This window comes from Dendropsophus ebraccatus, chromosome 3, assembly GCF_027789765.1.
Source record: "Dendropsophus ebraccatus isolate aDenEbr1 chromosome 3, aDenEbr1.pat, whole genome shotgun sequence".
In the NCBI taxonomy this organism is placed as follows: domain Eukaryota; kingdom Metazoa; phylum Chordata; class Amphibia; order Anura; family Hylidae; genus Dendropsophus; species Dendropsophus ebraccatus.
The window spans coordinates 178,600,777-178,624,044 of record NC_091456.1 but is presented as its reverse complement, the minus strand read 5'-3'; the positions used below and the strand labels follow the sequence as shown (position 1 = coordinate 178,624,044).

The 23,268-nt window shown below is 44.2% G+C and overlaps 1 protein-coding gene across 3 annotated transcripts in view; it reads left to right on the top strand.

Annotated features, from left to right (window-relative positions):
* The window catches only part of PSTPIP2 (proline-serine-threonine phosphatase interacting protein 2), a 48,315-nt gene extending 27,343 nt beyond the window's left edge, over positions 1-20,972 (top strand). For 2 of the 3 annotated variants that reach the window (XM_069963232.1, XM_069963234.1), the window contains exons 5-15: positions 1,249-1,355; positions 8,021-8,083; positions 9,833-9,934; positions 11,208-11,253; positions 11,461-11,540; positions 14,683-14,781; positions 14,888-14,984; positions 17,132-17,189; positions 18,009-18,043; positions 18,971-19,025; positions 20,466-20,971. In XM_069963232.1, coding sequence (XP_069819333.1) covers positions 1,249-1,355; positions 8,021-8,083; positions 9,833-9,934; positions 11,208-11,253; positions 11,461-11,540; positions 14,683-14,781; positions 14,888-14,984; positions 17,132-17,189; positions 18,009-18,043; positions 18,971-19,017 — 734 coding nt within the window. In that variant the 3' untranslated portion in view covers positions 19,018-19,025; positions 20,466-20,971. Of the gene's footprint in view, positions 1-1,248; positions 1,356-8,020; positions 8,084-9,832; positions 9,935-11,207; positions 11,254-11,460; positions 11,541-14,682; positions 14,782-14,887; positions 14,985-17,131; positions 17,190-18,008; positions 18,044-18,970; positions 19,026-20,465 lie in introns of all 3 variants that reach the window. The other variant, XM_069963233.1, reaches the window with a different exon arrangement.
* Positions 20,973-23,268: the final 2,296 nt, after the last annotated feature.

The window sequence follows — 23,268 nt, the reverse complement described above, 5'->3', positions numbered from 1 at the left end:
CTACTAAATGTGTGGCGCTGTGGTCAGTAAACAGTGAAGGGTATGCACTTATTAGCGGTTTTATTTGTGACTGGTATAATAGTATCCGATAAGGTTATTACAGTTCATACATTAGCTTGTGTCATTTTCTTATCTGGAATCTATTGCACCATTAACTGCTATGAATGACTAAAGAGACTTTTTATATTAAGCAAAGAGAGAAAAGGGAAGTTCCCTTGACTTACAGTTTTCTTATTTACTTATTGTTTAGTATCGATAATACTATATCTGCCTCCAATAAAAGCAATGGCAGCTGGGGGGAAAATCTAGAAATACAAGGGCATGGCTGATCATGTAAATGCATGGACAGGCCGAAGCATCAGAGCCAGAGCCACTACTACTACAGCAGTTTTCATTCTCACCACTGGGGCTTAAACTAAGCTGAGACTTCCTGTTGTGTCTGTGGTAATGAGGCTGCCGTAAAGCGATCTGTACAGCATTACAGCATCAGGTGACACCAGGAAATAGATAGCATCAATACAAGACAATAGCAGCTCCCTGTGGAATGACCTCTTCAAAGGTCACAGAGCGCGCTTTGTAATGTTTCACATTCATCTCAAAGGGAAAGACTCTGGCTATTGTTGTCTATGTCCATGAGCCAGACAGTAAAGCATGTCACTAAATGCTGTTAAAAACAGCTTAGGTAAGATGGCCGCCCCCATAGCAATGTACAAAGAGTAAATTAAAAAAAAATTACTAGAGAACAAAATCACAGAACTTCTGGCATCATGTATCAGTATGATGCCGGGAGCTCCGAATTAGTTTAAATCTTCATGCTACTGTACTGACACATTCATGCAACTGTGTCAGTACAGTAGCACAAAGATTTAAACTGATTCCAAGCTGCTGGCATCATAACGAATGGTAATGCTGACAGCTTTGCATTCTGTTCCGTATATACACGTAATCACGGAACCTGTGAATGCCCCCTTAAAGTGAAAGATGGTTACAGCCATTTATAATGTAACCCCCTACCCAGCATAATTGCATAGGTATAAGGCAAAGTCTGTGTCATTTATATCTATTCTTCCCTATGTACAGTCACACAAGCAATAACCATATCCGTTTATATGAAATATGAGGACAGTTAACCCTTTCAAAGCTGATTCCAGATGACCCGATACGAGGTTATAACTGGATAATGTAATAAGATTGGCGCGCCGACATCGCTGTTCCGTCCCCTTTTAATTAGACGTTTATTTTTGGCAGAAATCGACAACATCGGTCAGTGTCACATTCAGCTGGCTCAGACCCTGCGAGAAGAAGCCAAGAAAATGGAGGAGTTCAGGGAGCGGCAGAAAGCAGAGCGCAAGAAGGTGAGAAGATCACCATCCGCATCAATGTGCACACATACATGACTCCAGCAAGATAGATAGGATGTAGCTGTTCATGTAGATGGGGATACGACCAGTGATCAGGTCATGTTAGAGTTTGTAGTGTTATGGTATGTTAAGTATTATGGTCATGTCCAGTGGTCGGTCATGTTGAGGGTTGTAGGGAACTATGTATTGAGTATAATACCAATTGTATTATGGTTGTCTAGTGGTCGTCGTGTTGGAAGGTGATGAGAATTATGTCCAGTGGTCGGTCATGTTGAGACATGTATGTATGGAGGTCGTGTCTGGTGATCAGATCATGTATGAGGTTGTGGTGTCCTATGTAAAGATGGTAATAGAATTGTATAATGGTCATATCCAAGGTTGGTCATGTTGGAAGGGGTTGTGTTCTATGGTCATATCCAAGGTTGGTCATGTTGGAAGGGGTTGTGTTCTATGGTGATATCCAAGGTCGGGTCATGTTGGAAGGGGTTGTGTTCTACGGTCATATCAAAGGTTGGTCATGTTTGAAGGGGTTGTGTTCTATGGTCATATCCAAGGTCGGGTCATGTTGGAAGGGGTTGTGTTCTATGGTCATATCCAAGGTTGGTCATGTTGGAAGGGGTTGTGTTCTATGGTCATATCCAAGGTCGGTCATGTTGGAAGGGGTTGTGTTCTACGGTCATATCAAAGGTTGGTCATGTTGGAAGGGGTTGTGTTCTATGGTCATATCCAAGGTCGGGTCATGTTGGAAGGGGTTGTGTTCTACGGTCATATCAAAGGTTGGTCATGTTGGAAGGGGTTGTGTTCTATGGTCATGTCCAGTGGTCGGATCATGTTGGAGGGGGTTGTGTTCTATGGTCATATCCAAGGTTGGTCATGTTGGAAGGGGTTGTGTTCTATGGTCATGTCCAGTGGTCAGGTCATGTTGGAAGGTGTTGTGTTCTATGGTCAAATCCAAGGTTGGTCATGTTGGAAGGTGTTGTGTTCTAAGGTCATGTCCAGTGGTCAGGTCTTGTTGGTGGTTGTATTGTAATAAAAAAAAATTGTATGGTGGACATATCCAGTGGTCGGAACATGATGAAGGTTGCAGTGTATGGTGGTCATGTCCCCTGGTTGAGTCATGGTTGAAAGGTGTTGTGTTCCATCTATAAAGTATTAGGTAGTAGTATTATGGTCATGCTTGGTGGTGAGATCATGTTGGGTGTTATAGTATTTTATGTACAGTATTGTATAGTGGTCAAGTCCAGTAGTTGAATTATGTTGGAAAATGTATTCCAAGTATGAGTGTTAGATAGTAGTATTATGGTCATGTCCAGTGGTCACATCATGCTGGAGTTGCAGTGTTCTATATATGGAGTAGAACAGAGTTGTATGGTGGTCGTGTCCAGTGGTCATATCATGCTGGAAGGTGTTGTGGTCCATGTATGAAGTGGTAGATAGTAGTATTATGGTTGTCTCCAGTGGTCGGATCATGTTGGGTGTTAGAGTGTTCTATGTAGATGTAAAAGAAATAAATCCCCGCACTCTCGTATTTGAGGAAAGTAAAGTCTCTGTGTTTATTCACAGATGGGAGACTGCACGTGTTCCGACCATCAGGTCTTTCTCAACCATGCTGTTGAAAAAGACCTGATGGTCGGAACGCGTGCAGCGTCCCATGTGTAAATAAACACAGAGACTTTACTTGCTTCAAATACGAGAGTGCCGGGATTTATTTCTTCTACATTGTTTTGACTATTCCCTGGGCACCCTGGTGAGCTGGTGTGCCGATCGTTGGCTTGAATTCTATGTAGATGTATATGAGGCTTGAATTCTATGTAGATGTATATGAGTGCAACAGAATTGTATGGCGGTCGTGTCCAGTGGTCGGATGATGTTGTAACCAGATCCAGCCACTACCAGTAACAAAATTGTATAAAGGTCATTTATGTTGGGATTGTGGTGTTTTATTTATAGTATCTGTTGTATGGTTGTTCCATTCTTCAACCTCCAGCCAGATCCCACCACTGGATACGTCCACTATAAAAAAAAATTATTACAATACAACCACCAACAAGACCTGACCACTGGACACACCACCTTCCAACATGATCCAACCACTGGACATGACCATAGAAAACAACACCTTCCAACATAATCCGACCACTGGACATGACCATAGAACACACCACCTTCCAACATGATCCGACCACTGAACATGACCATAGAACACACCACCTTCCAACATGATCCGACCACTGAACATGACCATAGAACACACCACCTTCCAACATGATCCGACAACTGGACATGACAATAGAGCACACCACCTTCCAACATGATGCGACCACTGGACATGACCATAGAACACACCAACTTCCAACATGATGCGACCACTGGACATGACCATAGAACACACCACCTTCCAACATGATCCGACCACTGGACATGACCATAGAACACACCACCTTCCAACACGATCAGATCACTGGACATGACTATAGAACACAACACCTTCCCACATGATCCGACCACTGGACATGACCATAGAACACACCACCTTCCAAAATGATCCGACCACTAGACATGACCATAGAACACAACACCTCCCAACATGATCCGACCACTGGACATGACCATAGAACACACCACCTTCCAACAAGACCTAACCACTGGACATGACCATAGAATACAACACCTTCCAAGATGATCCGACTACTGGACATGACCATAGAACACACCACCTTCCCGCATGATCCGATCTTGGATATGACCATTATACAATTATATTGTCTCTAAATAGGACACCACAGCCTCATACATGATCCGATCACTAGACACAACCATAATACTCTATACACAGCACCTACCGTACCAACATGAACTGGCCGTTAAACAATACAATAAAGGAAACACCACAATCCCAACATAACTGACCATGATACGATTTTGTTATAGGTAGTGGCTGCATCTGGTTACAACATGATCCAACCACTGGACATGACCACCATACAATTCTGTTATACTCATATACATCTACATAGAACACTCTAACACCCAACATGACCCAAGCACTGGACACAACCATACTATATGGTTGTAAGGTGGTGTGTTCTATGGTCATGTCCAGTGGTCAGGTCTTGCTGGTGGTGAGGTTGGATCATGCTGAAGGTTGCAGTGCTCTATGGACCGAGTATAACAGTGGTATGGTGGTCATGTCAACTGATCGAGTCATGTTGGAAGGGGTTGTGTTCCATGTATGAAGTATTAGATAGTAGTATTATGGTCACATCCAGTGGTTGGATCATGTTGGCTGTTGCAGTGCTCATGGTGGTCATATCCAGTAGTTGGATCATGTTGGGTGTTACATTGCTCATGGTGGTCATATCCAGTGGTCTGATCATGTTAGGTGTTGCAGTGCTCATGGTGGTCATATCCATTGGTCGGATCATGTTGGATGTTGCAGCGCTCTACACACAGATGGTAATCATGTCTAGTGGTCGGATTATGTTAGGTGTTGCAGTGCTCATGGTGGTCATATCCAGTGGTGGGATCATGTTGGATGTTGCAGTGCTCTACATACAGATGGTAATCATATCCAGTAGTCAGATTATGTTAGGAGTTGCAGCGCTCATATCCAGTGCTCATGGTGGTCATATCCAGTGGTCAGATCATGTTGGATGTTGCAGTGCTCATGGCGGTCATATCCAGTGGTCGGATCATGTTGGATGTTGCAGCGCTCTATATACAGATGGCGGTCATATCCAGTGGTCGGATCATGTTTGGTATTGCAGTGCTCTACGTACAGATGGCGGTCATATCCAGGGGTCGGATCATGTTGAGTGTTGCAGTGCTCTATATACAGATGGCGGTCATATCCAGTGGTCGGGTCATGTTTGGTATTGCAGTGCTCTACGTACAGATGGCGGTCATATCCAGGGGTCGGATCATGTTGCAGCGCTCTATGTACAGATGGCGGTCATATCCTGTGGTCGGATCATGTTGCAGCGCTCTATGTACAGATGGCGGTCATATCCAGTGGTCGGATCATGTTGAGTGTTGCAGCGCTCTATGTACAGATGGTGGTCATATCCAAGGGTCGGATCATGTTGAGTGTTGCAGTGCTCTATGTACAGATGGCGGTCATATCCTGTGGTCGGATCATGTTGGGTGTTGCAGCGCTCTATGTACAGATGGCGGTCATATCCAGGGGTCGGATCATGTTGAGTGTTGCAGTGCTCTATGTACAGATGGGGGTCATATCCAGGGGTCGGATCATGTTGAGTGTTGCAGTGCTCTATGTACAGATGGGGGTCATATCCAGGGGTCGGATCATGTTGAGTGTTGCAGTGCTCTATGTACAGATGGCGGTCATATCCAGGGGTCGGATCATGTTGGGTGTTGCAGTGCTCTATGTACAGATGGGGGTCATATCCAGGGGTCGGATCATGTTGCAGCGCTCTATGTACAGATGGCGGTCATATCCTGTGGTCGGATCATGTTGCAGTGCTCTATGTACAGATGGCGGTCATATCCTGTGGTCGGATCATGTTGAGTGTTGCAGCGCTCTATGTACAGATGGCGGTCATATCCAAGGGTCGGATCATGTTGAGTGTTGCAGTGCTCTATGTACAGATGGCGGTCATATCCTGTGGTCGGATCATGTTGGGTGTTGCAGTGCTCTATGTACAGATGGGGGTCATATCCAGGGGTCGGATCATGTTGGGTGTTGCAGTGCTCTATGTACAGATGGGGGTCAGATCCAGGGGTCGGATCATGTTGGGTGTTGCAGTGCTCATGGAGGTCATATCCAGTGGTCGGATCATGTTGGAAGGGGTTGTGTTCCATATATGGAGTATTAGAGAGTAGTATCATGTTGGAGGATATGCCCAGTGGTTGGGCCATGATGGAAGCTGTAGTATTCTATCTATAAATGGGCTATAGTTCACAGGTAGAGCAGGAAGTTATCCCAGCAAACCCAATGCAACATGAAATGTAGAACAGGTTGAGCCTCTTCAGTGCACAGTGCTTTAGGCTTCTGCACTTTACAGCTTAACTAATGATCTGCAGCCTGGAAGGTGTTGTCACCATTATAACCTAGCCCCAGGACTTATATACCAGCACCATTTCATGTGACTTTGAAGGAGTATTTAGGGAAAAGTCTTTTTTTTTTTTTTTTTTTTTAATCAACTGGTTTCAGAAAGGTCGATAGATTTATAATTTACTTCTATTTAAAAATCTCAAGTCTTCCAGTACTTATCAGCTGCTGTATGTCCTACATGAAGTGGTGTATTGTTTTTAGTGTGACACATTGCTCTCTACTGACACCTCTGTCCATGTCAGGAACTGTCCAGAGCAGAAGCAAAACCCATAGAAAACCTCTCCTGCTCTGGACAGCTCCTGTCAAAGACAGAGGTGGCAGCTGAGAACACTGTGGCAGACTGGAAAGAATACACCACTTCCTGCAGGACATACAGCAGCTGATAAGTATGGGAATACATAAATAGAAGTACATTACAAATATAACTTTCTAAAATCAGTTGATTTGAAAGAAAAAGATTTTTTTGCCAGACCATGATATAGCATTGGGGATGCACATGACTCGTCTGCTAGTTATTAGAAGGAAATAGTATGGTGGGCTCTGGAGTGTGTTTCCTCTTTCCCCGTATCTCGGTGTAGGCTGTCAGTATTCTCCGCTGTAATAAAGTCAGTTGACAATGCGGAACTACCCGGTTCTCCTCTTCATATCTAGATACAGATAACAAACGTGTGAACAATGAGAACCGTATAAGTCTGAATAATGGAAGTCTGCTGTGTAATACAGAAAGCGTATCAGCTGGTCGAGGGAGTTTCCAAAAAGGGAAATGGGCTTTACACGGAATGGGTTAAATGATATACATGATATTACGAAACATGTTTATATATAGTACTAGGTCAGAGGGGAGGGGGCAGCTGTCAGTGTACAGGGGCTCCTATGTTATTATAGTGGGTCAAGCTCTCCATGTGAAGGTGTTAGAGATTCACCAAATGGGTTCTTGTTTCTAGGGGATGATAAATCTCCATTAAAAACAATAGACTTGCATCATTTTAGTTGGAGCCCTAAAGAAGCACCCTTTAAAGGAGTACTCCGGAATTTTATTTTTTTCATCTGGCGTTAGAAAGTTGTACACATTTGTAATTTACTTCTGTTAAGAAATCTCAAGCCTTCCAGTACTTATCAGCTTCTGTATGTCCTGCAGGAAGTGGTGTATTCTTTCCAGTCTGACACAGTGCTCTCTGCTGCCATCTCTGTCCGTGTCAGGAACTGTCCAGAGCAGGAGAGGTTTTCTATGGGGATTTGCTACTGCTCTGGACAGTTCCTGACACGGACAGAAGTGGCAGCAGAGAGCATGTTGTCAGACTGGAGAGAAAACACCGCTTACAGTAGCTGATAAGTACTGGAAGACTGGAAATTTTTAAACAGAAGTAAATTATAACTCTATATAACTTTTGGACACTAAAAAAAAAAAAAAAAAAAAAAAAAGAGGAGTATCCCGTTAGGTCTCAGGTGTCAACCCTTCGGCTTTGGCAGTCCAGGCATGATAGGAATTGCAATGTCGCCACGGCTGGAGGGTTTAAAGGGTTTTATAGATCAGAGGTGATGCATGTATAAGCCAGCACGTCTTTATGTTGCTTTATCTTTGCAGATAGAAGCTGCCATGGATAACATACACAAGCATAGACAGCTTCAATACAAGAGGACTGTGGATGTAAGTACGGAACGGTGGGGATCTTCGAGCTATTGCAAAAACTACAACTTTTTGTAGATTTATCAAACATGGTGTAAAGTGAAACTGGCCCAGTTGCCCCTAGCAACCAATCAGATTCCACCTTTCATTCCTCACAGACTCTATAGAAAATGAAAGGTGGAATCTGATTGGTTGCTAGGGGCAACTGAGCCAGTCTCACTTTACACCATGTTTGATAACTCTCCCCCCTGGTCTCTTCCACGTATTAGCAAAGGGCCACACTGCGTTTTTGCATCCATTTTACTGTATCTGTTTGAGAATGTTTAAAATAATAATAACAATAATAAAAAGAAATAATTAAAAATACAGATTTGTTTGCATCAGTTTTTGTTTCATAAAGTAAACGCTGGACTTAGGGCCCTATTACACGGGGCAATTATCATGCAAAAAATCATGAAATTGTTTTAATTTATGCGATAATTTTTCCGTGCATATCTGGGCAACAATCAAACTACTAACGAAAACTCGTTCGTATGTCGTTGATTGTATCTTTTGACCTGACCTTAAAGGGGTAGTGCACCCAATTTTTTTTTTTCTTTCAAATCAACTGCTGACATGAAGTGCCAGAGATTTGTAATTTACTTCTATTAAAAAATTTCAAGCCTTCCAGTACTTATCAGCTGCTTTGTGTCCAGCAGGAAGTGTTGTTTTCTTTCCTGTCTGACACGGTGCTCTCTGTTGCCTCGCCTCCTCTGTCCATGTCAGGAACTGTCCAGAGAAGGAGCAAATCCCCAAAGAAAACCTCTCCTGCTCTCCAGACTGGAAATAATACCACTTCCTGCTGGACACACAGCAGCTGATAAGTACTGGAGGGCTTGAGATTTTTTAAAGTAAATTACAAATCTCTGGCACTTCATGGCAGCAGTTCATTTAAAAGAATTTTTTTTTTTGTGCACTACCCTTTTAAAGTCATTTTTCGGTAAACATTTTTCATTTACACAGAAAGATTATCTGACAGATTACCTGCCAAAGATTTGAAGCCAAAGCCAGAAGCAGACTATAAACAGAGATCAGGTCATAAAGGAAAGCCTGAGATTTCTCCTCTTTTGAAATCCATTCTTGGCTTTGGCTTTAAATCTTTGGCAGATAATCTTTCTGTGTAAATGGACCCTAAACCAACTATCTTCACTTCTAGACCAATTATCTACCCTTCCAAATTAAATCTACCCGTCTAGACCAATTATGTGCCCTTCTAGACCAATTATCTCAAGTCTTCCGGTACTTATCATCTGCCGTACATCCTGTAGAAAGTGGTGTATTCTTTCCAGTCTGACACAGTGCTCTCTGCTGCCACCACTGTCCATGTCAGGAACTGTCCGAAACAGGAGAGGTTTTCTATGGGGATTTGCCACCACTCTGGACTGTTCCTGACATGGACAGAGGTGGCAGCAGAGAGCACTGTGTCAGACTGGAAAGAATACACCACTTCCTGCAGGACATACAACAGATGATAAGTACTGGACAACTTAAGATTTTTGAATTCTTTTGTAAATTACAAATTTTATATAACATGAAACCAGATGATTTGAAAGAAAAATATTTTCGCTGGGTAACCCCTTTAAATTCCGCTGCTTTACCGGAGTTTAGATACAACATGCTTTCCAAACAAACAGCACCTTTTTTTATTTGCACCAGTTTCCGTCACTCTCGCACCTCCCCTCCCCCCGTCAGCTGTAAACTGATCTCCTATGTATCTGTTTCCACCATCAGAGTAAGAAGATGTACGAGCAGAGGTGTCGGGAGAAGGACGAGGCCGAGATGAACGTTTCTCGCTGCAACAAAAACACCATGAATCAAAAGCAACAGGACAAGGTATTGTGAGGGGTGCCGATGCCAGGATCAATTCATTTAGTATTATTCGCTTATATGGTTTATTCAGACGGTGCAGATTCATTGTAAAAATTTCCGAATGGGGTCGTTCTGCAGCAAGGAAAGTCAGAGATATTTCTGCTGTGTGAATATATTCTGAAGCTTAATATATACCAACTGATTTTGTCAGGGCCGACCATCCAATTTTAAGGGGGCCCTCAGCCCCTATTACACGGGACGATTAAGGGGAGCAAAGGAACGCCGAGCTGTCAGGTCAGCGGTCGCTTGCTCCTCGTTCCCTGCTCGCTGCCAGGGATTTTCTGCTGAACTGGACAGTTCCTGACATGCACAGAGGTGGCAGCAGAGAGCACTGTGTCAAACTGGAGAGAATACACCACTTCCTGTAGGACATACAGCAGCTGATAAGTACTGGAAGACAGGAATTTTTTTTTTTTATAGAAGTAAATTATAAGTCTCTGGCACCAGTTAATTTAAAAGAAAAATTTGGGGGGTGAACTACCCCTTTAAGCTGAACATGCAGGCGTACTGAATAATTGATGGAGACATCAGACAACATGGCTTTCTAATATTCTACACTTAAAGCATAAGCTAATTAACTAACTACTACAATTTCAAATGCACAACCAGGGAAGGGGAGATTCCCGATCTTTAAATGGACACTGTCACTTGAAGAAACTTCTGACCCTGAACCAGTCCCTGGAACAAGCTGGGAGAAGTGTGCACCAGACAGCTCTGTGCTACATGACCAAGACAGACTCTCAACTTAAAGGGGTTATCCAGCGCTACAAAAACATGGCCACTTTTCCCCCTACTGTACTCAGGTGCGGTTTACAATCAAGCTCCTTTACTTCAATGGAACTGAGTTACAAAACCCCACCCAATCTGGAGACAACAGTAGGGGGAAAGTGGCCATGTTTTTGTAGCTCTGGATAACCCCTTTAAAGGAGTTATCCAGAACTACAAAAACATGGCCGCTTTCTTCCAGAGACAGCACCGCTCTTGTCTCCACTTGAGGTGTGGTTTGCATTTAGGCTCCATTCACTTCAATGGAACAGAGTTGCAAGTCTATGAGGCCATCTTTGTCACGCACTTGTTATTGAACGTGTCAAAAGTTTTCTTTTTTTTTTTTTTTAAGTGACAGGTACAACCAACCAGGTTTCTGTTTACAAAGCTGAGCTGCACCATCCTGCTCTGTGTCGTCCATACAATCATTGATACAGAAGTGTGTGATTTATTGATTTCTCATTTGATGCAGATTTATGCAAAACTGGCGCATTCAAAGGTGACGGCGGAAGATGCGGGTACGTTATCATTTTACTTGGACAATAATCATTTGGGGTCATGTTACCCTGATCCCCAGCACTTAGGGGGTTGTAGTGCTGGGCAGTAAATTAGGATGTGATAGGACCCAGGCTGGGATATTTATCACCTCTACATGTATGTGAGAGTCAGTCCGGCCACTTACAGAACCTTGGGTGTTAAAGATGGCGTCTCACTATTTATTCCAGATAAAACATACCAGCAAAATGTCAGTCATCTGGATAAAGTGCGGGAAGAATGGCAGAAGGAGCACATAATGGCCTGTGTGGTAATGTACAACGAATGATAGTCTGGTGTGTAAGGGCTCCTGGTCTCTCCCATAGACCTCCAGAGCCTCCATACATCTCCTGCCTCTCCCATAGACCTCCAGAGCCTCCATACATCTCCTGCCTCGCCCATAGACCTCCAGAGCCTCCATACATCTCCTGCCTCACCCATAGACCTCCTGAGCCTCCATACATCTCCTGCCTCTCCCATAGACCTCCAGAGCCTCCATACATCTCCTGCCTCGCCCATAGACCTCCAGAGCCTCCATACATCTCCTGCCTCACCCATAGACCTCCTGAGCCTCCATACATCTCCTGCCTCTCCCATAGACCTCCATACATCTCCTGCCTCGCCCATAGACCTCCAGAGCCTCCATACATCTCCTGCCTCTCCCATAGACCTCCATACATCTCCTGCCTCACCCATAGACCTCCAGAGCCTCCATACATCTCCTGCCTCGCCCATAGACCTCCAGAGCCTCCATACATCTCCTGCCTCTCCCATAGACCTCCAGAGCCTCCATACATCTCCTGCCTCGCCCATAGACCTCCAGAGCCTCCATACATCTCCTGCCTCGCCCATAGACCTCCTGAGCCTCCATACATCTCCTGCCTCGCCCATAGACCTCCAGAGCCTCCATACATCTCCTGCCTCTCCCATAGACCTCCAGAGCCTCCATACATCTCCTGCCTCTCCCATAGACCTCCTGAGCCTCCATACATCTCCTGCCTCTCCCATAGACCTCCAGAGCCTCCATACATCTGCCTCTCCCATAGACCTCCAGAGCCTCCATAATCTCCTGCCTCTCCCATAGACCTCCTGAGCCTCCATACATCTCCTGCCTCTCCCATAGACCTCCTGAGCCTCCATACATCTCCTGCCTCTCCCATAGACCTCCAGAGCCTCCATACATCTCCTGCCTCTCCCATAGACCTCCAGAGCCTCCATACATCTGCCTCTCCCATAGACCTCCAGAGCCTCCATAATCTCCTGCCTCGCCCATAGACCTCCTGAGCCTCCATACATCTCCTGCCTCTCCCATAGACCTCCTGAGCCTCCATACATCTCCTGCCTCTCCCATAGACCTCCAGAGCCTCCATACATCTCCTGCCTCGCCCATAGACCTCCAGAGCCTCCATACATCTCCTGCCTCTCCCATAGACCTCCAGAGCCTCCATACATCTCCTGCCTCTCCCATAGACCTCCTGAGCCTCCATACATCTCCTGCCTCTCCCATAGACCTCCAGAGCCTCCATACATCTGCCTCTCCCATAGACCTCCAGAGCCTCCATAATCTCCTGCCTCTCCCATAGACCTCCTGAGCCTCCATACATCTCCTGCCTCTCCCATAGACCTCCAGAGCCTCCATACATCTCCTGCCTCGCCCATAGACCTCCAGAGCCTCCATACATCTCCTGCCTCTCCCATAGACCTCCAGAGCCTCCATACATCTCCTGCCTCTCCCATAGACCTCCTGAGCCTCCATACATCTCCTGCCTCTCCCATAGACCTCCAGAGCCTCCATACATCTGCCTCTCCCATAGACCTCCAGAGCCTCCATAATCTCCTGCCTCTCCCATAGACCTCCTGAGCCTCCATACATCTCCTGCCTCTCCCATAGACCTCCTGAGCCTCCATACATCTCCTGCCTCTCCCATAGACCTCCAGAGCCTCCATACATCTCCTGCCTCTCCCATAGACCTCCAGAGCCTCCATACATCTGCCTCTCCCATAGACCTCCAGAGCCTCCATAATCTCCTGCCTCGCCCATAGACCTCCTGAGCCTCCATACATCTCCTGCCTCTCCCATAGACCTCCTGAGCCTCCATACATCTCCTGCCTCGCCCATAGACCTCCAGAGCCTCCATACATCTCCTGCCTCGCCCATAGACCTCCAGAGCCTCCATACATCTCCTGCCTCTCCCTCAGACCATCTGATGCTCCCATACATCTCTTCCCTCTCCATCTGATGCTCCCATACATCTCTTCCCTCTCCAATAGACCCTCTTGCTGCCCCCCTATACATCTCCTGTCACTCCCAGACCTTCTTATGCGGCCCCCCCTTACAACTCCTCCCTCTCCAATAGATCTCTTGCTGCCTTCCCATACATCTCCTGCCTCTCCCATAGACCTCCTGAGCCTCCATACATTTCCTGCCTCTCCCATAGACCATCTGATGCCCCCCGTATATATCCTGCCTCTCCCTCAGACCATCTGATGCCCTCGTACATCTCCTCCCTCTCCAATAGACCCTCTTGCTGTCCCCTATACATATCCCGCCTCTCCCATAGACCTCCTGATGCCCCTCATACACCTCCCGCCTCTCCCGTAGACCTCCTGATGCCCCTCATACATCTCCTGTCTCTCCCATAGACCTCCTGATGCCCCTCATACATCTCCTGCCTCTCCCATAGACCTCCTGATGCCCCTCATACATCTCCTGCCTCTCCCGTAGACCTCCTGACGCCCCCATACACCTCCCACCTCTCCCATAGACCTCCTGATGCCCCCATACATTTCCCACTTCTTCCATAGACCTCCTGACGCCCCCATACACCTCCTGCCTCTTCCATAGAACTCCTGATGCCACCATACACTTCACAACTCTTCTCATCTATAAAGAGATTTCGGCATGCCAGACCCTTTGCTGGTCAGACACCAGCTAGCGCCACCAATATTGCCTTTAGGCCCATTTCCCTCTAATGCATACCATAGATGATGATGTATATTTACAGCAGTGTTTTTCTGGCAATTTCTGTGCTGAACAAGAACTTAGGCCGAGGCCTAGAGGGGGCTGTTACACAACCTCAGGGTTTCTCAATTAGGGAAAGAGTCACATGCAAAATGACAGGAATTCCAACCATGTCACATTCTTGCGATTGTCACACAACTTTCTTCCCCTGTGGGAAAACACCAATAGTTCCAAGAACCATGGTTTTTCCTGCAACTAAATGACCACATGAAAGCCCAGCCCTATACATGTCTTATAGGGACAATTTGTGCAAGAAGAATTGATAGGGTCTGTCATTTGGCCATCATGGTTGCCATCGTAATGGAAGCCATGACGTCAGTGTGAACAGTGCCTTACATACTCAGTATTGATGGTTGTGATACTTACTCTATGTTTCCTCCTTGGCTTGTAGTTCTTTGAGAACCAGGAATGGGACAGAATAAACTATTACAGGAACGCAGTGTGGACGCACGTCAACCAGCTGTCTCAGCAGTGTGTCACCACCGATGGGGTAAGGCATCTTCTCTGAAGATGAGAGAAGAGAAACTAAGAGAAGTGATTGCAGTAATAGGTGAATTCTGCTTTTCCTCCTGACATGTGGCCTTTTCCCATTCTAGATGTGTGAGGAAGTGCGGAGAGCACTGGAAGGCTGTAACATTGAGAAAGATATAGAGCACTTTACAGAAATCCACAAAATAGGAGATAAACCTCCAGGTAAGTCTTTACAGTGCTCCTAGGTTACCCATACACATTAGGTCATGGTCAGCTGAATGCACCAATTTCTAAAGATTTATGGGAATGCACCAACCCCCCTTGACACATGATGTTGGGGGGAAACCAAGCAATAAATGGGCAGTTTTCCTGCAGCACTCCCAGAGGTGAAGTAAAGCATTACAATCCTGTTATTGAAATTGTAGTATGCTGATAGACAGGACAGGGAGCACCACTTGCAGAACAGGGAACCTGTAGGTAGGCCGGCTCTGTGGTGTCACAACATTGAAAGGTTGCCCAATATTCCAGAAGAGCTCAAGCAGGTCCACCAAAGAACACAACTTAAGGCTCAAATAGTGCGGTCTATGCGCACTCAATTTACTGAAACCAAAAAAAAACTAAAGAATGCAAGACCAAAATATATAGATGTTAATTTTATTGATATATCATAGAAATTAGATTAAAATTTTTTTTTTTTTTTTTTTTTTTTAATTTTTTGTACATCAAAGGAGCTGGAGCTATACAAATCCCCAACAAAACGGTGGACATCAGGTTCCATATACGGAGTTTACACATAATATCACATAATAAATAGCAATAAATAGAAACCTATATATTATATATACATATACTGGGCACTGGGTAAGTATTGCACATAAAGAATAAAATTCAAAGTGAGTATACAGACAGAAACACCATCAGATAGAAATTAGATGTTACCCATACATGTCCTTAGTTTAGGAGTCCACCACACCATACACCCGACGAACGTTTCGCGTGTTGCTTTATCATGATTGCTTTATGATGATCACCCTTGATAAAGCAACACGCGAAACGTTCGTCGGGTGTATGGTGTGGTGGACTCCTAAACTAAGGACATGTATGGGTAACATCTAATTTCTATCTGATGGTGTTTCTGTCTGTATACTCACTTTGAATTTTATTCTTTATGTGCAATACTTACCCAGTGCCCAGTATATGTATATATAATATATAGGTTTCTATTTATTGCTATTTATTATGTGATATTATGTGTAAACTCCGTATATGGAACCTGATGTCCACCGTTTTGTTGGGGATTTGTATAGCTCCAGCTCCTTTGATGTACAAAAAAAAAATTTAAAAATTTAAAAATTTTTTTTTTAATCTAATTTCTATGATATATCAATAAAATTAACATCTATATATTTTGGTCTTGCATTCTTTAGTTTTTTTTTTTAGGTCCACCAAAGAGTTAAAGTAAAGTAGGTAGCGTGGGGGAAAGACAGAGGGAACAAGCTCACCTGGCTGGTACGTCTGACTTCTGGTTCCAAAGGCGCACTACTGTGGGATGTAGGCAATTAGTTGTATACACTTCCATCACCTTGATTATTATTATTGATTTATAAAGCGCCCCAGAGTGCTATACAAGTGATAGGGGGTAACAAACAGGAACAAACATTACAAGATCCACTATAGGGTAACTAATGATGACTAAAACCCTAAGGCTGCATTCACATGTTCTGTGTTCCGCACGGAACATGGACGTGGAATGCCTGTAACGGACTTCTCCCCTGTACAGATATGCGGCGCGCTGTAATGACAGAGCCGCCCTGCTGCTTCATTACAGCCCGGCGCAAATCTGTACAGTTCCCATCTTATTACAGATGCTGCCCGGGCTGGGGGAAAAGTCCGTTACAGGCATTCCACGTTCATGTTCTGTGCAGAAAACGGAACATGTGAATGTAGCCTAACATGTCCTGAAATGGGGCAAGGCTGGAGAGTGTAATGGAGTGTAGGCCAGACCCAGCATAGGTGAAAATCTATTCTAGAAGTCACAACGTATCATCCTTTGTTTCTTCAGCTTTAAACATCTCTGCTTGCAGTCAGTGAAGAGAGACATATAATGGCACATTGTCCTTGTGCCACTTACAAAGCGTTTTTTTTTTGTTTGTTTTTTTAATGCCATGATAACATAAAGCGGTAGCAGATGATGTTCACTTGTTGCTCACTATTTTAGGTTATTTTTAGTTAATCATACAATAGTGGATAATAATAATAAAGAATAATAATAACTTTTATTTGTATAGCGCCAACTGATTCTGCAGCACTTTGCATGATTTGTTGTATGTCAGTTTATCAGCACAATGTCTATATTCTCTATTTTTCAGCTCCCATACCTTATGAAAACTTTTATAATAACCAGAGGAATGCAACTCCTGTAATAAGGTGAGACCAGAGCTGTATGCTGTATGACTGTATCTTTCTGTGCAATAAAGTATAATATTCTGTATCTCACGTGCCAGTGTATTATCCAGTATCCTATGTCTGAGTGATTGCCTTATACTCCAGGTGAGCAAGTATTACAGTCCCATAACTCAAGTGTCAGCGTGTCATTGCCCTGTACTCCAAGTATCAGTGTCATTATCCTGTACCCCAAGTGTCATTATCCTGTACCCCGAGTGTCATTCTGTACCCCAAGTGTCATTGTGTCATTATCCTGTACCCCAAATGTCTGTGTCATTATCCGGTACCCCAAATATCATTGTCCTGTACCCCAAGTGTCAGTGTGTCACTATCCTGTTCCCTAAGTGTCATTGTCCTGTACCCCAAGTGCCAGTGTGTCACTATCCTGTTCCCTAAGTGTCATTGTCCTGTACCCCATGTGTCAGTGTCCTGTACCCCAAGTGTCAACGTGTCAATTATCCTGTACCCCAAGTGTCATTATCCTGTATCCCAAATGTCATTATCCTGTACCCCAAATGTCATTATCCTGTACTCCAAGTGTCAGTGTCCTGTACCCCATGTGTCAGTGTGTCATTATTCTATACCCCAAGTGCCAGTGTGTCATTATCCTGTACCCCAAGTGTCAACGTGTCAATTATCCTGTACCCCAAGTATCAGCGTGTCACTATCCTGTACTGTAAGAGGGTAATACCTCAATAACTAAAAAAAATATCCCTCTAGCTAAACGTACTGAATAGTGCTGTAATGTGTGAGACAACTATATGTTGCTGCCGCTCTGACTGTGTGTTTGGTATCTTCCAGGCGGGGTCCTCTGCACCCAGCGAGCTCAATGCCAGGTGAGAGCGGTGAAGGTCATACATTTGCATTGTGCTGTTTGTCACAGTATCCCTATTCTTCTAGTATATGGCTTATCTTAATGAAATAATGGAATGTACTGATATGCCGTAACAGAGCAATGATACAACATAAAGAGACACTGTATACACAAGGACACAATGAAAAGGGGCTCCACTATGGGGAACTCTGGCCATTTACTACTGCACATATCAGTTTTTCGTCTGGACTTCTTGGTGATTCTATATGGATTACTTACAGGTCCCAGAGGAGTAAAGGCTTGATGTTTGCATCACACTTTGACACACATCACCACTACTTCCTCCTCTACCTTCTTACCGCATATTTACTGCTGGCCGACCTCCTGCTCCATGCTGGCGTCATCTTGGTGCGCACATACAGCGTAGCTGGCAAGAGCCGTGCACGCCGACATGCCAGATTGTGCCTTCGCCACATGCCTCATAGGCCGAAGAAGCGGCACGTGCACACTGAGGGCCTGAAGCAATTCCTCTTAGTTGGGACACTCAACGTGCGTGTGCTGCTCCTCCGGCCTATGGCACATGCGTCGTCGCCATTTTGAGGAGTGCGCGGCCTAAAGAGGTGAGCGCCGCAGTCAAGATCTGGAAAATTGGGGCGCACAGCGCAAGATGGCACCAGCCTGGCGCACGAGGCCAACCATTGCAATAAAAAGAGGGGGGAGGAAGTAGTTGTGAGGTGTGCCGAAGTGCAGCACAAATGCCAAGCCACTACTCCTACTTGATTACAGTGAGTTTGGCAAGACTGTACAAAATCTACTGCACGGACACATTTACTACAGGTACCATGCACACTAGGGGCCAGCCACCTACACTGCACTGTCAGCACTTCTGGTCCGCTCTGGGTGCTGACAGATTCCCTTTAACGTTACCTGTTTTTCCTCTTCTCTGCAGATGATCCGGCCTATGCCACGGTGGGCGACTTCAATATTTATCAATAGCAGTGAATGTGAGTATCCCATTACAGACCACATGCAGACAGGGATAAGGGGCTCTAATGGTGCGTTTACACGAAATGATAAGTGGCCCGATCGTACAATTAACGATGTTGGAGAAACGATTTTTTTTTCATAACGATCAGCGTTTATACGGTACGATATATCGTACAGAAAATTCGTTTTGTGATCACTTAAGCCTATCTCACACATTGGTTAAATCGGCGAACGACTGTTTACACAGAACAATTTTTTTTTTATTTTTTTTATGAACGACGATTTGATAACATGTTGAAAGATCAAAATGAACAATTTCTCGTTCATAGTTTGATCGTTCGCTGCGTTTACACGTACGATTATCGTTCAAATTCGATAGTTATCGCACAAATTCGCACGATAATAGTTACGTGTAAACACACCTTAAGGCTAGCTAGATATATGTATACAGTGTGTAGCTGATGCCTGGCTGTTCCCCATAGTCTTTTGGTATTCTCTGTCTCCCTGGAAATAAGCAGTGCCAAATTTGCCTGCTAGTTCTAGGCAATATAAGATTTAGATTTCAAGTGAACCTGACCACATTACACGGTCACGACTAATAGTATCATTAGGAAGAGCTCTGGTAAACAGGAAGAGGCTGTAGTGCTCACACCACAGCCCCCTTAAAGGGGTTATCCAGCGCTACAAAAACATGGCCACTTTTCCCCCTTTCTTGTCTCCAGTTCAGGTGTGGTTTGCAATTAAGCTTCATTTACTTCAATGGAAGTTTGAAACCCCACCCAATCTGGAGACAAGAGTAGGGGGAAAGTGGCCATGTTTTTATAGCGCTGGATAACCCCTTTAAATAACAGGATGGGAAAGGTTGCTGAGAGTTGGACCCGGCCAGTCTAACATTAAAGCGTACCTGTCACATTATTATTATTTTTTTTAAATCAGCAGTGGTTGTGATCGTTAGTAGTTCGGCAATATATTCACCTTATTATTATTTTCTATGTTTAAATCAGTGTTATACACACGGCAAACTGTGCTATATGCTCCTTCCATGACAATATTTTGTCTCTCTGTTCAAAAAAGGAGACCAATCTTTGTGGTTACAGAGGATTTGGTGCAATGTGACAGGAGAGCTGACAGTACAATGCAAGCTCCCCCAGGATTCTCTGCTACTGAATGTGGACACACAGCAGCTGTGCACATGCATAGTGAAGGGAGACACCTAGTGGCCATATGTATAATATTGATTTACACATGCATAGTGAAGGGAGACACCTAGTGGCCATATGTATAATATTCATTTACACATGCATAGTGAAGGGAGACACCTAGTGGCCATATGTATAATATTGATTTACACATGCATAGTGAAGGGAGACACCTAGTGGCCATATGTATAATATTGATTTACACATGCATATTGGCATCAGGGAAGGAATAACTCTATTCTGTTCTCTCTCTTCTAGGTTACACTATTAGAAGACTTTTATATACAAAGGACAACCTAGACCCATTCTAGTTACTTATTTATAATAATGTAATAATAAATAATAAGTTAAAAAAAAAAGGCTTGCGGACCCAACGATCATTTGGCTTATTCATGAAACTATGAAGAGAAATTGCAGACAACCAGCAACTACTACCAAAGGATTTCCATTGGAGATTGTTCAGTGGCCTGCCAGGCTGTTTATGGACATTGGGTTCAACTTTGTGCAGTAACAAAATGGATGGGGGTCTGCTATGCAGACCTAGATCTCAAGACAAGGGGTACTTCTAGATTGGCCAAGCAGGAAGCACTCAGCCCAACAATAAGGCTGTTTACTCAAAACCCCATGTGTGTATATTGTTAAGCCCCTTGTCTAAAAGGGGAACTCCGTCAAAAATATTTTTCTTTTAAATCAACAGGTTTTAGAAAGTTATATAGATTTGTAATTTACTTCTATTTAAAGTCTCAACTCTTCCCATTCTTATCAGCTGCTGTATGTCCTGCAGGAAGTGGTGTATTCTTTCCAGTCTGACACAGCGCTCTCTGCTGCCACCTCTGTCCATGTCAGGAACTGTCCAGAGCAGAAGAGGTTTTCAATGGGGATTAGCTGCTGCTCTGGACAGTTCCTGACATGGACAGAGGTGGCAGCAGAGAGCGCTGTGTCACACTGGAAAGAATAAACAATTTCCTGCAGGACATACAGCAGCTAATAAGTATTGGAAGACTTTAGATTTTTAAGCAGAAGTAAATTACAAATCTATATAAAACTTTCTGAAACCAGTTGATTTAAAAGAAAAAGATTTCTCCTTCAAATGTGTGGGCCCTCCAGGCTGCAATAATCGATCCTATTGATCACAGAATAATGCACTGCCATACTGTTTGTATAGTTTTGTGTCATTTGTCTCTTCTTTTGGTCAAACCTTTCTCAATTCCTGTGACCTCCTCTACAATAAACCCTAGTCCAGAAAGTGAAGTCTGTTATTGTGGCCTACCGCTGGATAATCTAAACCAGGGGTGTCAATCTCAGGCCCTCCAGCTGTTGCAAAACTACAATTCCCATCAGGCCTGAGTGACACTCAGGACCTAAACATATTAGGGGTACGCCCATGCCAATAGAGCAAGGAACTCATAATGTGTAATCTCATAATAGGATGGTAAAGCACACATCCTGCATGTGGGCCATGACTCACTGAAAAGGTTATCGGCACTCACCCTACAAGGACTGTTGTCAGTGAATCTAAGAAAAAGATGGATGTATCTAATACTGTGCATACAGTATATCCTTCTTTAAAGATTGCCAAGAAAACTTTGCGTATGTAGGGGCGGCTGGTGTGCCCATCGCTGTGCCTTCTTTCTGTGCAATCCATTCACCACTGCAATATAACACAGCATATTGCAGATGCAAGGACATCCGTTCACGGTTGTTGCATCACGAGTACATGTGTAATGCTAGGCATACATTCAGCTATAGGTTACGTCTGCATTAACATATGGATTGAGAAATTTCTTCCAAATAGAGAAGAATCAGGAGAGGAAGAATAACAAATCAGAACGATTCAGGAAGACACCCGGGGGTGGGGGTGGGTTGAGTGTTAGGGTGTCAGGTGGAGTGCCGGGTTTCAATGGCCGGGGTTTCTCAAAATTAAAGCCACAGCCACCATGTCTTCTGAAACCTCTAATGGGAGTTCCATTCATCGACTCTAGTTTTGTCTATTGGTGAGCTGGAGACCTGTGAAGTATAATTCACAGGAGTCTTCACAGCCGGAAGAAGGGGCGGAGCCCTGTAACACAGGAGACGCGTCCTGCACCCTACACCATCCCCTCCCCAGTGTTTTTTGTCTGAACGACAAATAAAGACTGAACCTGCAACGATACACGTTGAGTGCCGCATATTATTTCTCTACTCACATGTTGGTATCACTACTGGCTTTATTGTATGTTCAGCACCCCGTGTGGCCGCTTTACAGTTCTCAGAGATCACTCGCTATGTGAGCCTCCCAAGACGCAGCAAGCATTAGACAGGTAGTGCCGGTGCCCTGCATCTGCTTTATACTATAGTTATATTCTTGTACATAGGGATCAGTATTATAGCAGTTATATCCTTGTATATAGGAAGCAGTATTATAGTAGTTATATTCTTGTACATAGGAGCAGTATTATAGTAGTTATATTCTTGTATATAGGAGCAGTATTATAGTAGTTATATTCCTGTATACAGGAGCAGTATTATAGTAGTTATATTCTTGTATATAGGAGCAGTATTATAGGAGTTATATTCTTGTATATAGGGAGCAGTATTATAGTAGTTATATTCTTGTATATAGGGGCAGTATTATAGTAGTTATATTCTTGTATATAGGAGCAGTATTATAGTAGTTATATTCTTGTATATAGGGGGCAGTATTATAGTAGGTATATTCTTGTATATAGGGGCAGTATTATAGTAGTTATATTCTTGTATATAGGAGCAGTATTATAGTAGTTATGACATGGAGATAGAGGAGCAGCTGCACATCACACCTATGGCTGATACTAGTGCTGCTAAGCTTATTTTAAAAACCAACGTCAGGATGTTGGCATATAATCTGATCAAACCATATCGCCCGTGTAGGTGTTCTGGTTCACACGGGTCCCTACGCTAACTCCACACTGTGTTGGTCGGTGGCCGCCAACCCCGCAAAGCGTGCACATGCAGGGAAGGGAGGCCATGGAATGGCTCTGCAACCCCAATGTCACAGGACCAAACCCAAAATGCCCCACCAATACCCAGCCAGCACCACTGG